This window comes from Ostrea edulis, chromosome 6 (genome assembly GCF_947568905.1).
Source record: "Ostrea edulis chromosome 6, xbOstEdul1.1, whole genome shotgun sequence".
NCBI classification, from domain to species: domain Eukaryota; kingdom Metazoa; phylum Mollusca; class Bivalvia; order Ostreida; family Ostreidae; genus Ostrea; species Ostrea edulis.
The window spans coordinates 93,022,522-93,039,632 of NC_079169.1; the positions used below are offsets into that span (position 1 = coordinate 93,022,522).

At 35.0% G+C, this 17,111-nt stretch overlaps 1 protein-coding gene across 10 annotated transcripts in view; it reads left to right on the plus strand.

Annotated features, from left to right (window-relative positions):
* Window positions 1-16,430, plus strand: part of LOC125683608 (cAMP-regulated phosphoprotein 21-like) — a 62,757-nt gene extending 46,327 nt beyond the window's left edge. For 6 of the 10 annotated variants that reach the window (XM_048924946.2, XM_048924941.2, XM_048924944.2 and 3 more), the window contains 11 exons: window positions 3,506-3,637; window positions 4,086-4,144; window positions 4,379-4,578; window positions 4,806-4,937; window positions 5,920-6,015; window positions 6,409-6,527; window positions 9,482-9,667; window positions 11,265-12,153; window positions 12,821-12,896; window positions 13,142-13,248; window positions 13,661-16,430. In XM_048924946.2, the coding sequence (XP_048780903.2) occupies window positions 3,506-3,637; window positions 4,086-4,144; window positions 4,379-4,578; window positions 4,806-4,937; window positions 5,920-6,015; window positions 6,409-6,527; window positions 9,482-9,667; window positions 11,265-12,153; window positions 12,821-12,896; window positions 13,142-13,248; window positions 13,661-13,887 (2,223 nt within the window). In that variant the 3' untranslated portion in view covers window positions 13,888-16,430. The remainder of the gene's footprint in view (window positions 1-3,505; window positions 3,638-4,085; window positions 4,145-4,378; window positions 4,579-4,805; window positions 4,938-5,919; window positions 6,016-6,408; window positions 6,528-9,481; window positions 9,668-11,264; window positions 12,154-12,820; window positions 12,897-13,141; window positions 13,249-13,660) is intronic. The other 4 variants (XM_048924943.2, XM_056142737.1, XM_048924952.2 and 1 more) reach the window with 3 other exon arrangements.
* Window positions 16,431-17,111: the final 681 nt, after the last annotated feature.

The window sequence follows — 17,111 nt, forward strand, 5'->3', positions numbered from 1 at the left end:
AGGTCACCAGGTCATATATTTTGGGAAATGGATGATACTTCAAAATGCCGTTCCTAGCAAAAAAGACCCTTATCTTATCCCACGTTTTAAAAAAAAAAAACGTCATAATGAAAAAACGTGACGTCATTTTTGCATACTTGTAAAGAAAAGGGTCACGATTACCAATCACGAGTCGGTTTTCATCTTTGATTAACTAATATTTAACAACAATCATTATTGCTCTGATATTTTGAGAGGTTGTTCTTTATAGTTCACACTTTGGCACTAATATGCTTAAGGGCCCTTTTTGCTAGGAATGAAGCTGGACATGAAGAGACTGCATGCTTAAAGGTTGACTGCAGTGTCAAGGTCACTTAATGACATGGTAGACTATGGTTTCTGGATGATATTACATTAGCAGGGAAATTTCACAATGAAGATACTCCCACTAAAGGTTGACCCCTTTCGTCAAAGGTCACCATTCTCAAATTGTGAGAAATGCTGCCGAGATAATACCTCAAAATACTGTTTGAGGTTTAGCACTGAAACTTCACATGAAAGGTCTTTATCACACAAACTTGATAAAGATGAGACTGATATGACTTTTGAGATTCATAGATCAAGGTCACCAATTCACATATGGTAACAAATTGTCTCTATATTTGTAAAATGTTTCCCACACAAGTCAAATAGCTTAAGGGGGTGGGGTGGGGTGGGGGAGGGGGGGGGGAGAAGGAGAGATAAGTAGACTGAATTATCTTTTTTTTCCTTTTTTTTACATCATTTTTTATGGTGACATAGACACTTTCGACAGGATTCAGTAACTGCCAATTAATTATCTTGGATGTGTGTATCAGGCCTCCTGAATTTATGATCATGTTGTCAACTTTTAAGTGATCAAATTATATTTCATCATTTATATATAAAGTTACCTGTATAGTTTTCACAACTCGTAATATTTTTATACCCCCCGCAAACGAAGTTTGGGGGGGTATACTGGAATCACTTTGTCCGTCCGTCTGTCCCTCCGTTTGTCCGTAGACGCAATTTGTCCGAAGTTTATTTCTAATACCGCTGGACATATTTCATTCAAACTTTATGCACATCTTCTATATATTTTGTAGTTGTGCATCTCCTATTTTCATTGAAATATTTTAACAGTTATAGAAGTTACACACATTTTCTTTTCATTTTGGGGGTTGCGCACTTTGTCCAGAGTTTAATTCTAATACCGTTGAACAGATTTGATTCAAACTTTATTCTCATCTTATATATATAATGTAGTTGTGCATCTTCTATTTTCATTGAAATATTTTAACAGTTATGGAAGTTACGGACATTTTCTGGTTTGGTTGTACTTGTAGTAATAGACACAATTTGTCCAGAGTTTATTTCTAATGACAAAGTAAAGTTGGCATAACATAATGATCTTTAACAAAGTGAATATAAACTAAAGACTAGAAGAGTTGACCAGGGATTTGCAATCATACAGCCTAAAATGTGCCAAATAGTATTCATTGTTTATATTAAGCATATTTTTAATATTTCATGTACTGCTGTACTGTAGAATATACACTTCTGCATTCACATTGATTGCCCTGTAGATAATGTGAAAATATCCAATGTGCTTGCATTAAATATTTCCCATCATCTTATATGTCCCGCGGGGGGTATTAGTCCTATTAGGACAGTTCTAGTTAAAGCCAATTTGTTAGCAATGACTTGATTAAATCTGATATACTCGGTTTACAATGTCAATTTATACTTTAGTAGTAAGAAAAGTGTTTAGTTTTGAATTGCTGTGAACTTCCCAATGCTTGGATTATGGTACCAGGTAGATTACGCGTCACTACAGAGTGATGAGTCATGGTTTCTATTACAATTGTAATTGGTTTGTAACTGAGATCAATATTAAAAACTGATTCAGGATTGATTATATTATAATTAGGGACATTTCTGTTTTGTTAGCTCACCCGAGCCAAAGGCGAGATTTGTTTGTCATTGGATTTTGTCATCATTATTTTCATTGTGGTCATAGTTATCTGTCATAAATTTTTCATATTTTCAAGTTTTTGAGAACTGTTGGACCAAATTCATCCAACAGGGACTGACACTAATTTTAATACCAACCTGTCCCTTCGGACAAGTTAACATGAAATTTAGGTTGTCGGAATGGAAAATGTACTTGTCCGAAACTGACCAACAAAAAACTGTAATGTATATGCATTGCATTCTCATGAGTGTTTTTTTATTAATAGTGTTACCCTGGTTTTCTTGTGATCTCCATGTGAAATCATTAATTAATAATAATGTATTGAATGGTTTCAAAACTCCTGTCACTCAGACAGCAATCTATGTATATACATTTTTACCTTAATGTTTGCAGGCAGAACACTTAGTTATGATGTAGAAATGATGCCCGATCTGAATGACACTCATTTCTGGCATCAAGCTGACATGTCATTTCTTACGTCGTAATATGTTTTATTTAAGACTATAATGGATCAAATAATCAGAGAATATTCCCCTTAAATTCTTTTTAATAAATTATTATTTGATAACCTATTGATAATTTTTCATTTTGGACATGTTTTTCGTAAAAATTATTCAATTTTAACTTCGGAAAAAGTGTTCTATATCTGTTTGTTCACTTCCAAGAATCACGCGACAATAGAGACATCTGATTGGCGCGATTAAAATACACCGTGAAGCTGATTGGTCGATATTAATGAACAATCTAAATTTAGATCAGGGAAAACCAGAAAAACGCCATATTGATTATCAGATTATTTCTATCGACGAGATGTACTTCAAAAACTTTAAGGACTCTTTTCACGTAGAATTTATTAAAATTTCACGGATACCCTTCATTTATTTTTGGTTGTCCCATCGGACAGGTAAACTACAGAACTTAGTTGTCCGACCACCGTTTTAAGTTGTCCCGGACAATCGGACAGCCGTTAGTGTCAGTCCCTGTCCAAACTTAATTTCTTTAAATGAAGTATGTTTTTTCTCTACCAAAGGGAGGTAATTATGAAATAGGGTGAACTGTTTAAAAAAAGTCTTCTCAAGAACCGCCTCATCTGAAAAGCTAAAATTCTGATGAAAGCTTTCTTATAAAATGGAAATTTGAAGTTTGTTACATGAAGCTACAGTATACAAATAGATATGCAATATTTGATATCATGTAGTGTAAATATAAGTTTGTTCAAACCATGACCAAAGTGGGGTCACTATTGGGGTTCAAAGTTTTCTGAATAGATTTAAGAGATCATCTTTCCACAACTAGTGTAGGTTTAAGTTTTATCAAATTGTTTCCCCCATCACCCACTTTTCAACACTTTTGATTTAAGTATATTTTTGGTGTGCTATTCAGTTGACCATCAAGGCTCATGGGCCTCTTATTTCTTATACCTGTATCTAAAAAATAATCTATAATGATGTATGATGTGTCCGTCATGCTTCAGCTATATCATTTGAAATGTCCAACGAGAAAATATTCGAATAGATTTATTTCTTTTTCTAGATATACCCAAGAAATTTAGACAAACCCTCTTTAGCACACACAAAAGCAAGATCATTTGAAGAAAGAAGAAAACGTTATGAGAAAGTACGGAGTAAAATTTTCAATAGCTGTGATGCTGATCCATGCCAGGAGGTAATTCTAGAGACCACATGCTTTATTTCAAGAAAAAGATATGTACTGATACGGAAATATTAAAATCTTCCCATTGCAATAATTATCTCTAGATGAGTATATAGAAGCAAATAATACTAAAAGGATTCTTTAGCCTGGCCTGTCATAAGTGATTTCCAAGGGAGGATGGGGAAATACTACACAAATTTTCAGAGATTGACGTGTTTGATTTATTTTTTTAAATTCTGAACAGATAGGGGTGGGGGCTCTATCTATACAGACCTGGTTTTGTATGATGCATACATTGAATATTTTTTAGCTTGAAATTTAGAGAGCAGTTTTTCAAAATTTTACAGAAGTATCCAAAATATGATGTAGATGCAGGGGTCTATGGATTTTGACACATGAATTAATACTAAATTACAAATTGATGCTTAATGTCAGTCCATTTATGATATCTTTTCTTCAGCCAATGGCATTTACTGAGGATGAGATGAAAAATGGAATTCCAAACATGATGTATGTCGGGTAAGTACTGGAAAATATGACTCATCAGATCATTGCCTTTGATATTTATGAAATTATCATTATGAATTTTATTTTGAAGATGTAAGATACAATGCACAGTGAAAGTGCTAATAAATTTTAAATTACCAGTACTAGTAATCACTGCATCAGTGAGAAGTCTGAAAAGGATCGCAGTGAGATAAGCAAAACTGTAGAAGATGACTTTCTCATGATAACTGCACTCTGTCCTTTCAGTAAGAAGCCTATTCGTCCTTCCAGTATCAGTAAGAGCTCAGAGGGCCACCCTTGGAGTTCCACGGATTCAAGTGGGTATGGAACAGATTGCTCTTCCAAATCCAAAGGAATTCCAAAGGCCAATAGCTTTGGTGGAATGTCTCAGGCCCACTCACAACATATCAAGACTGCCAACAAGAGTCAGAGTCTGTGTAAAGCAGGTATTAACAGAATGTTTTGTTGTACCTGATCCACACATCATTAAGCTGTACATGATGTGAGATATGTAGAGTTGTACCACTCTATTCCTTGATATTCATATTGATGCTACTTTTGAAAGTTTATGTGTAAGTTTTGATAACAGAGAGAGAGAGAGAGAGAGAGAGAGAGCATAGAGTGTTAAAAAAAATAATAAATTTCCTTGATTGAATTTATTGGATATTTTTAGACTCAATGAACTCTGGGACAGCTAGCCCGGGTTTTCAAAGACATTTTGCTACACCTCCAGGCAGTCGATCTGGAAGCTCTCCTCTGTCGTGTGGTAGCTCTACTGGTCCAGTACAGTCCCCGATACATCAGGGTAGGTAGTCTTCAAACAATCACCCAATACTTCAGAAGTGCATGGTATACACTTTCAGTTTAGCTGGGAAAATCCTGGATAATACCGGCATTATAGGTGGGCAAATCGGAGTAACACCAGATATTTACCTGGGCAGCTCTGGGTTGTACCGGTATTCATGTCTCCTTTCTTTCAGGGCAAAACATTGTTTTGTACTTTCTGTCTGTTACAACATTTTGTGAAGCTTTTCCTCCTGTATGGCTTATTGGATAGATTTGAAACTTTGTACAATTTTTTGATGTGCATATTGTTGGGACGTGAGGATACATTTGTTTTCCTAGAACCACTGGTCCAATTTCAACCAAACTTGGCAAAAAACGAGTCTTTCTTTTCATAACACAGAGCTATGGATAAAATATTGCTCTTTTCCTTGCATTCAGAAGGTCCAGATTTTGACACCTATAAATTATATTTTTAGGTGGGCGAATCTGAGTACTGCTGGTATTTTAGCTGGGCGATATACCATATAGCAGGTTTTTTTCCGCGAATTTATAATTTTGGCGGTTAGATAGCTTTCCGCCAAAATTTCAGTCACCAAATATGCACCCAATTGCGACTTCAGTATTTGAAAGAGAGACAACACTTCCCTGTCTGCCAAAATTTAATCCTCTAAAATTATTAGCATACCTTTGAGCCAGCAAATCGCCAAATTTTAGACCCGCGGAATAAACCTGCTAAATGGTATGTATTTTAACTGGAGAAATCTGGATGATGCTCATATATTAGCAGATCTGGGTAAAATGAGTAATTTAGCATCTAGTAGTACCAGTATTTTAGCTGTGTGATACCATTTTGTGAGCTGTGTGGTATTTGACCAGTAAATATACACCTCTGGAGGCATTCGTAATTTGGTCATATGAAACTGTCAGTGAAACTCCCCTGATGTACCCTGAAAGCTTGGCTAGTGATTCTATATTGCCTAAATTTCTTGCGTTTCCTGCAGGTTTTCTATCGAGTCAAGGACAGAATCAAGCATTATGGGTAGCCTCTGATTACAGAAATATCCCACCAGGTGCGATCATCATCAACCCTCAGACAGGTAACTGATTATACAACAGGATCGTAGTATATACAAATACATAAACAGTAAATGCAATTTTTATAATAATAAATAATAATAATACCATATTTATATAGCACCCTTTTCATACACTATGTACGCTCAAAGGTGCTTTACAATGCATATATACCTTACAAGGGAATGTTATACACATAATACATAGAAAATAAATAAAACAATAAAAGCTGTACCTATCCTCATTGTACATATAAAACATTATGGATACTGGCAATGCTTAAAAATCTATTCAAAAATGTCATTTCTGAATATAAGGCAACCCAAGAGAATCTCATTCCGTCAAAAACATTTTACAATGTAGGCCAAGTAGACATGCTTTAACCTTGTCGTATTACATCCTCTGTATTGTTACAGGTCAACCCTACTCTAACCCAGATGGCAGTGTGTATACCTACAATCCTAACATGCCCCTCCCCAACGGCCAGCCGTCTACGTCAGTGTTCCAGGCATCAGAAGTCTGGACGCAGAGCTCGGTAATCAAACAGTACATTGTTAATCAATGCACTATCAACAGAGAATTTACAACATATAATCTGTTAATTTTAATGTTACACAGGATATAATCTGTTAATCTTCATGTTACACAGGATATAATCTGTTAATCTTCATGTTACACAGCATATAATCTGTTAATCTAATGTTACACAACATATAATCTGTTAATCTAATGTTACACAACATATAATCTGTTAATCTAATGTTACACAGCATATAATCTGTTAATCTTCATGTTACACAACATATAATCTGTTAATCTAATGTTACACAGGATATAATCTGTTAATCTTCATGTTACACAGCATATAATCTGTCAATCTAATGTTACACCGCAGATGATCTGTTAATCTTAATGTTACACAACATATAATCTGTTAATCTAATGTTACACAACATATAATCTGTTAATCTTCATGTTACACAGCATATAATCTGTTAATCTTAATGTTACACAACATATAATCTGTTAATCTAATGTTACACAGCAGATGATCTGTTAATCTAATGTTACACAGCATATAATCTGTTAATCTTAATGTTACACAGGATATAATCTGTTAATCTTCATGTTACACAGCATATAATCTGTTAATCTAATGTTACACAACATATAATCTGTTAATCTAATGTTACACAGCATATAATCTGTTAATCTAATGTTACACAGCATATAATCTGTTAATCTAATGTTACACAGCATATAATCTGTTAATCTTCATGTTTTACAGCAGAGAATTTATCTACTGTCAATATAAATGTTTTGCTATATGGAACTGGACAGACTATCTATCAACCTTAATGTTTTACATTATATCCCACAGTACAAAGAGCAAGGTACAGTTTCTACAGTCATCTGGCCCAAAATATTGATGATTTCACTTGGAGCTCAAATCCTGGCATTCAATTAAGGAATAGTTTAGCAAACCCAAAATTCACTCAGTTTGATCAGCAAAATGATTTGTGTCATATGACGAGAGCTTGAAGTTGGCATAAAATTGCAAAAATGCCATTTTCAATGAAAATATCCACAAATTCAGGTGGTTTTCCTTTTAGAAAACATACAGCGCATGCGTCCAGCAAATTCATATTGAAGTATGTTTTTCATCTCAAAATAATACACAATATATATCATTTTCATTTTGCTCGACAAATGCGCACATCTTTTCCTGAGCAATAATTTGTATGACATTTGACAGTTTTCAGGCTTATTTTGAGAAAAAGGCGGGAAATGTCTTATTCATGATGTCATAATGCTATCCATTTAGGACTATCATTCTGATTTTGTTGATATAGTATACCTGGCATTTATTTTACTTTCTTAAAACGCTGATTAAGGTTAATTCCAGACACATTTTATAGAGAGAATTTTTTTGGGCCTTTTCATGTATACAACTGTACCTTGTTCTTTATACAGACTATCTGTCAAGCTTAATGTTTTACATGATATTCCACAGTACAAATTTATACAGACTATCTGTCAAGCTTAATGTTTTACATGATATCCCACAGGACAAATTTATACAGACTGTCAAGCTTAATGTTTTACATGATATCCCACAGGACAAATTTATACAGACTATCTGTCAAGCTTAATGTTTTACATGATATCCCACAGGACAAATTTATACAGACTATCTGTCAAGCTTAATGTTTTACATGATATCCCACAGGACAAATTTATACAGACTATCTGTCAAGCTTAATGTTTTACATGATATCCCACAGGACAAATTTATACAGACTATCTGTCAAGCTTAATGTTTTACATGATATCCCACAGGACAAATTTATACAGACTATCTGTCAAGCTTAATGTTTTACATGATATCCCACAGGACAAATTTATACAGACTATCTGTCAAGCTTAATGTTTTACATGATATCCCACAGGACAAATTTATACAGACTATCTGTCAAGCTTAATGTTTTACGTGATATCCCACAGGACAAATTTATACAGACTATCTGTCAAGCTTAATGTTTTACGTGATATCCCACAGGACAAATTTATACAGACTATCTGTCAAGCTTAATGTTTTACGTGATATCCCACAGGACAAATTTATACAGACTATCTGTCAAGCTTAATGTTTTACGTGATATCCCACAGGACAAATTTATACAGACTATCTGTCAAGCTTAATGTTTTACGTGATATCCCACAGGACAAATTTATACAGACTATCTGTCAAGCTTAATGTTTTACATGATATCCCACAGTACAAATTTATACAGACTATCTGTCAAGCTTAATGTTTTACATGATATCCCACAGGACAAATTTATACAGACTATCTGTCAAGCTTAATGTTTTACATGATATCCCACAGGACAAATTTATACAGACTATCTGTCAAGCTTAATGTTTTACATGATATCCCACAGGACAAATTTATACAGACTATCTGTCAAGCTTAATGTTTTACATGATATCCCACAGGACAAATTTATACAGACTATCTGTCAAGCTTAATGTTTTACATGATATCCCACAGGACAAATTTATACAGACTATCTGTCAAGCTTAATGTTTTACATGATATCCCACAGGACAAATTTATACAGACTATCTGTCAAGCTTAATGTTTTACATGATATCCCACAGTACAAATTTATACAGACTATCTGTCAAGCTTAATGTTTTACATGATATCCCACAGGACAAATTTATACAGACTATCTGTCAAGCTTAATGTTTTACATGATATCCCACAGTACAAATTTATATTTTGAATAACCATACTACTGAAAACAAGTATTTTTCAAAAGATAAAACTGGATTGCATTTGAATGCCTAGACTTCTATCATGTGCTAAATTTCTCAGTCTTTGTAAGAAACCAAAGAGGAACTCTACTGTTTAGACGTAGGTAAATAAAAACTGATGAAATCATATGCAATTTGATGACAGTATGCATGATTATTGAATAGGTGCAGGATGGGGTGACTGGGACAGAGCTGTGCAAGCACCTGTCAGCGATGAATCTTAGTCAGCAATCATCCCTGGACAGTGTGGGTGAACCCCCGGGGCCCCACAACAGTGTCCAGTATGTGGTTGGGGGACAGAATCAGATACCATCTGTTAACATACCTCAGCAGTCTTATCCAGTTGCCCAGGTAAGAATCTTGCCCCACAAAGAATTTAAAATATGGTACTCAATATTATTAGGTCACCTGAGTACACTCAGGTTACCTATTGCAATTGGTTTTCGTCCGTTGTCGTGCGTTAACAATTGAACATTTTTAACATCTTCTTAATAACAACCAGTCCAATTCTTTTCAAATTTGGTATGAAGCATCATTGGGACAAGGGGGACAAAAATTTTAAATTTTAGGACTCCAGCACCCCTGGGGCCCTAGGGGCGGGGCAAAAACTGCCCAAATTTGACCAATTTTCAAAAATCTTCTTAAGAACCACACACATGTAAGAAAAACTAAATGCATAGTGATGTAGAGCAGGAAGGCCTCTACCAAAATTGTAAATTTCATGATCCCCGGGGTAGGGGTTCTGACCCCAGGGCGGGGCCAAACTTGTTATATAGTGTTTATGTGGAAAACACTTAAATTACATCTTCTTTAATGCTATTGATACTAAATTGAAAGTAAATAGATATTTAGGAAGAACAGGTAGTTCTTTACCAAAATTGTAAATTTGATTATTCCAGGGGTTTTGGTATGAGGGTGGAGCCAAAATGGTCAGTTATTAAATGTGTGAACAATAGACATTTTTATCTTCTTCTTGATAACTATCATTCCAATTCTTTTCAAATTTGGTATGAAACATATTTGGAACAAAAGGAACATAAATCGTAAATTTCAGGATTCCTGCACTCCTGGGGCCTATGGGGCAGGGCAAAATCTGCCCCAAAATGACAAATTTTCAAAAATCTTCTTCTCAAGAACCACACACATATAAGAAAAACTAAATGCATAGTAATGTAGAGCAGGAAGGCCTCTACCAAAATTATAAATTTCATGATCCCCGGGGTAGGGGTTCTGACCCTAAGGCGGGGCCAAACTTGTTATATAGTGTTTATGTGTAAAACACTTAAATAACATTTTCTTTAGTGCTTTTGATACTAAATTGAAAGTAAATGGATAGAGCAGGTAGTCTTTTACCAAAATTGTAAATTTGATTTTCCCCAGAGTAAGGGTTTTAACCCCAGGGTGGGGCCAAACTTAGTATACATAGTAATTATGTGTAAGTTTGCGGATACTGTATAAAATCTAAATGCATACTTAGAAATAGCAGAAAAGGATGTACAAAAAATGGTGTATTTCTCAACCCAGGGTTATGACTTTAGGATGAGTCCAAATTAGTCATATATTTTGATGTTTTAATGTTAATACACCTATTTAAAGCCTTTCATTAGTGTATGCACTTTTGAGGGCAGTGAAGTTTTAAGAACACATCTTGTTTTATACTGTTGCTGAACATTAGAATTTAGCTTAGATATTCAGAACAGGAATTTTTTTCTAGATTTCATAGCCCATGGAAGTAGTGATACTTTTTCACTAGTATTCAGGTGACCGATAAGGCCTGTGGGCCTCTTGTTGAAACTTAGAGGAATTTCATGGTTGATTAATATTATTTTCCACTTTGCCTTATTCAGAAGTTAAGAGATGCATGAAAATTTTCTGTTTTGATTTAATATAAGTAGAATTGCCTGTAGACCACTTTGAAATACTTGGTCTTGAACCCTTATGTTTCCAGCCTCCATTTTATCAGGGTTCACAGAATGTTAATGGACAACCAGCAGTCAGATACCTGTATCCCATTAATTACCAAAATCAATGTCAACATCAGATGTCTGGTGACATGCAAAATCAGACTTTTCCCGCGTGTTCTACACAAGGCTTTGGGAGTCAGTATGGAGCATCGTACAACACATACCCTGTAGTGGCCACTCAAGCAATGGACACATTTAACTACTCACAGACTGCCTACCCCGTAGCCCACAGTGAAAACAATGTGACCTATTCCTCTTACCCTGTGCAATATTCCTCAGGGCAGCCACCGCCCCAACAAGTGTTTTATCCTAATACACCAAATGTACAGCAAGGAATGACAAACTACACATTTGGAACAAATCAAGGACATTACCAAACCTCCCCACCTAGTCAGCAGACCCTTCCCAGTGCTAATGGACATGTTCAGACTGTCCCTCAGGGTGCGGGAGTCATCCCCCTCCCAGGAAATCTCCCCACCCCCACCTCATCACAGTATGTGTATCCACCAATTCCTCAATTCCAGGGGCAGCCACGCGTGGCCAGCCCTCAAATAGTGCAGTATCAGACAGTGCAGAACCAGGCTGGACTGAACCCGACGGGAAATCCCACACAGCCATTTCCTGTCATTCGTGGCCTGCAAATGAATGTGCAAGTGCCCCAGATTCCAGGCATGGTTTCGCAAACACAGAGTGTACCCCAAGGCCCGGTGACGGTCAGTGCCAAAGGATGCACATTCGAAACTACACTGCCAAAAAAGGACTCTGACAAGCAGGAGTATGTTCTAGGGGGGATAGGGAGCTTAGGATCACCACTTGTAGCTGGACCCAGACAATTAGGACAGATTCTTAGGCCACCTACACAGATTCAGACAGGTAGTTATCAGGAGTTTACATGTTTTATTTAAGGTAGCTCGATCCTCATGTGACTTATCAATATTAATGGTTAAAAGTGGAAAATTTTTATTAATTTCCACTCAATATAGTTTAATTTAATTAATAACCAAAGAAAATGTATATGTTGCCACCTTTTTAAAGATGTCAGACATACAAAAACAGAAGTATACATCATCATCAGAAAATCACACATTTTCGTTAAACAGAATAATAAAAATAGATAAAAACTTGTTGAAATGACAAAATTTAAATATCAACAGTTTAAAAAAACTGCTAATTATTAAATATGTATAGATTAATTGTGGATATTAGGGAAACCAATGTATAATAGACATCCAGTAGAGGAAATTCCAGCATAGGAGTTATTGCCCTTGACAACATTTTTTAAATCATAAATAATTGATTATCTATGAAAAATATAAACTTTTTCTGTATTAAATAGTTTACCAGATTTTTTATTATATCCAGTGAATAAAATTCGTCAGAAAAATATATATCTATCATGCGCAAAGTTCAAATTATTAAGATTTTTGCAAAAACCTATGACATCACATGAGGATCGGTCAACCTTAAATAATGATGATGGATGACTAATTGTTTAAGCAGATTTGTCTGCAGAGAATATAAGCATCTCAAAAACTTTCAGACCTTCAACTGATAGGACAGCCCAGTATACGACCACAGATTCCATTACAGCCAGTACTTCATCAGCAAAAACCAAGGTGAGGGGCTCACAGCCGGTTACTAAGGAATGACAAAGCTGTAGTGCTGTACAAACTTTATATATATAGGATAGTTTGCAAAAAGCAGTGTTAAATTAGGGCTTAAATTTGTTCATTTTTGCCGAAGCATAGAAAATTTGTATTTTAAGCTTCAGTTGCAGAGCTGCATGATTTTATTTAAAGTTAGACCACTGTATTGGCAGTGCTTGATTTTGAGTGAAAACCCTTTTCTTGGTGGATTTCAGAATGTCAAATCAGCCAAGTAGCAAACCCCCGAAACTAAAGCACTCAGGCAGCAAGGACGGGTCCGAATCCTGCTCCTCCCACAGTTTTGATTGTGAGAGTCCCTCAGGTGTGAAATAACAAAAGTAAATACTAACTCTGACTTATTTACTAACATAGCTGGACTCGTGTCGTGCTGGATGTTTTGCTTCTGGGCATGAACTGTTTATTTAAATTTTGTGTTTGTCTAGACTCTGTTACTCGGTAATAACTTTTAGTGGCTTTGAAATGTATGTGACATAGAGATTACTTATTGGTACATCAACTGATTGGTAAATTCTGTACTGGTGAAGACTATCGTACAGTTGCATGTAGAATGAGAAAACACTCCATTGCCAATGTCTTGAACGTTAACTATAACGGGAGAAAAAAAGTTTATAAACTTGTTTTTAATACAATATCTAAGATGTCTGCATAGTTTTTGAAATTTCAATTTAAAAAAAAATGATTCTTGGTACAAAGAGAATTTTTTTTTATTGCAGCTGAATGCTTAGAAGTATATGGTGTACCACCAGGCCTGTGCAGACTGGAAGTAGATGAGATGCTTTCTGATTTAACATCGCTAGGAGTTCAAATCGAACTTCAAAATGAAGACAGTGAAATGCAGACAATTCTAGCTCTGCTCCCAAGTAACTTAGCTGCAGCTGATCTCATAAAAACCCATAGTAACGGAAACTATCAGCTACGATTGTGCAATTCGGATATTTAATTAGGATGTGTTATAGGTTCATATTTTTATACTTCAATTTTAGTGAGTGATGATCATGTGCAAAGAAAAAAATCTCAGTGGAATTTTGTTCATTTAGAATTAGAAAAATGAACATAAAACATAGGGTGATGGATGAGGGCATAAAGAAAGAATATTGTATAGTGAAAAACAGATCCTAAAGGTCAACATTTTAAGAGTGAAAATAGTATTTTTACTGTCCATGTTTAAATATTGTTGTTAGGTTTATACTTAATATATTTATATCCAAGTTGATTTTGAAGATATATAATGTGGTCTAAGAATAACGAAAAATGTTATGGTTTTTTTTTTTTAAAGAATATTCATTAGCGACTGTTTCCTCTTTTTACCATCTGAAATTTGATATTCTGTGTATATTGTCAGGGTGTTCCTCGGAATCTCATTTTTTATTTTCTATTTTTGGGTTTATTTCTGTTCAGTTGTCAGTCAGTGAACTGATAGTATGGTTTTCATCAGTGTGTTTCTGTACTTCTACATTGGTGTTTAACCCCCTTACCATGTGTCTCTTCACACACCCCTTTTCCCATTCATAATTTAGCTCATTCAGAGAATTTTTGTTTTTAAATTTGACGTTGATTTTTTCTTCTATGAATAAGCAAGTATTTTTAAAGTACACGTAAAATAGAAAAGGGGCACCAACTGAAGTGATGTGAAGATTAGAGGTTGGAGTCCTATCGCATTTCTTAAATTACATAGTTTTCAGAATTATTGTGTGCTGTTTGCAGAAACAGAAATATATGCAGCCTTTTTTCTCTTGATAGTCTTTTTTTACTAGGGAGTTATAACACTTAGGTAATGTTGAGAACCAATGCATACATTAAAAAGGAAACAGGACTTGGTGTATTTTTAACTCACCTGAGCTATAAGCTCAAGTTAGCTTTTTGATCACCTGTTGTCCATTGTCTGTAAACTTTTAACATTTTTCACTTCTTTTCTAGAACCATTGGACCAATTTCAACCAAATTTGTGATAAAGCATCATTAGATAAAAGGGATTCAAAATTGTTCAGTTAAAAGGTCACACCCTTTTCAAAAGTGGAGATATCCGAGTAATAGTGAAATTATGGGGACATCTTTTATAAATATGAGTCAGGTCATAATATGGGTTCAAAATTTTTTATGGGAATAAAGAGGGTTACAGGACCAGGTGGACTTGGGTGAGCATGGGCTTCTTGTGCATATATCAAGAATCCTTGACCAAAAAAAACCCCCAACTTTCAGCTGACCTAGATCATACTTTATCTCTTAGTGTGAATAAATAAAAATATTGGTATAATTCATTCTGATTAGAGCTGAAGAAAAATAACGCACAATTTATCTGTATATGAAAAATGTTTTGGAATGCTAATAGGACTCCATCTTTAAGAAGATTTTTTAAATTTTTTCCTTGACACTTACAAATGATATTTGTAATTGATACCGGGATCCATGACATTAAGGTGTTAGTACACCAGGAGAACTACCAGTGTAATCCCAATAAGTTTATTTTCTATGCACCCTACCAATGTGCCTAGTTCTGTTTTCATAGAGAAACCACACAGTATTGATGTCAGAAAAATAACATTTCTGTCTACTGGAGATAAGAATTGTATAATAATTAGTATTATATTAGTGTGATCTTTTTCAGTTCCTTTGGCATGCATACTGTTTAGTTCTGTGATGGGATCAGTTTTCGTTCCTTACTTTTGTGATCTCTCGACATTGCTTTAAGTATACGCATCAGTTGCCAGGAGCAGCACCCCTTCCTTATAAAGGCCTCCACATTTTAGCAACCCCCCCCCCCCCCCCCCCCTCTTCTCCTCCAGAACACCTTTATGATTAAGTATACTGCTGCTCATTCAACCAATTTCGAGTCCTCATTTAAGAATTGCCCACAGCTGACATTTTATGATGAGTGCTGGTCTTGTGTTGTACATGTGTAATTTGTGTTTAGCCACCGGTCCGTGGCTATGTTGCCGTGTGTACATTTTTCATTTCTGTACTGGGGGTTAAACTTTTTAGGGATATTATGAAGAAATCAAAAACTTAGTAAAACAAATGCCTTCTGACATAATCAAAGTAGCAACTCAGGTCAAAATGTATTTATGTACTGATGTCATTCATTCTGTGTGCTATTACTTTATGTGGACAAAAGCAAAATATAGGAATAACAGAAAAAATATTGACCATGGAAAAATGACTTGTAATTTTCAGTGAATAAGACAGTAGGTTGTCTCGGACAAGAGGGAAGTTCCTACTGATCATGATAAAAACATGACAGAGTACAAAGCCAGACGACATTCGGAGCTTGGCGGACTACAAATTCCTTCAGTTGTTAAACAGTTGGCTTCGATTCTGCTGTTCTGTGATAGTGAATGCAGTTGTGAAATTGTTTATGTATTATGTGTATTTTCATTGTCACCAACAATTAAGTCTGTTTTAGTCAAGTTTTTTTTTTTTTTTTTTTTTTTTTTTTTTTGTTTTTATAAATTTTGTTGATAATAAAAAGTCTACTGCATAACATTACCAGGTCATTATTTATGTTTTTCAAAAACACGTACAGGAAAGATAATAGAATTTAAAGTGCATTTGTATCTTTGCAAAGCCGTGCATTGGTTTTGAATGTGAATATCAAAAGAGTTTGAAAATACACAGGGGTGTGAATTGTGATGCTTCATGCGGGATTTCCAGTTGGTACTTCATAAAAAGTCGACCGGTGTGAAGCACTGCAGTTCTTATCCTCGTGTATTTTCAAAAATGAAATTTATTATATTTACATTATACTTTCATTTCTGTTGGAATTACCAGTCGTCGAAATAAACATGCAATAGAATGGTCTCAAACTACGACACAACTTTGAACCCGTTCATTGGTTGGTCTCAAATGTAGGTGACATTTCAAGAGTTGTCCACAAGCTATGTGTGACATTGAACCAATTAAGAGTTCAATAATGAGGAATAAATGTCATGCTGGTTGTGTTGCTGAGCTGGTATAAGATAATGGAAGCTTGGAGTAAATAGTATAATATATTGAAACTAATTATGCAGAAATTACCCATGTTGGTAGTGCAGTGCGTGCTTCTAAAGGAAGCGCAGTGAGATCTAAATACCATATAAGCAGAATTTTTAGCGAGGATTTGATTTTGGCATTATAAGCAAAAGTAATGAGATCGCTAAAATTGATTGATAACATATCTTATTTAACGTC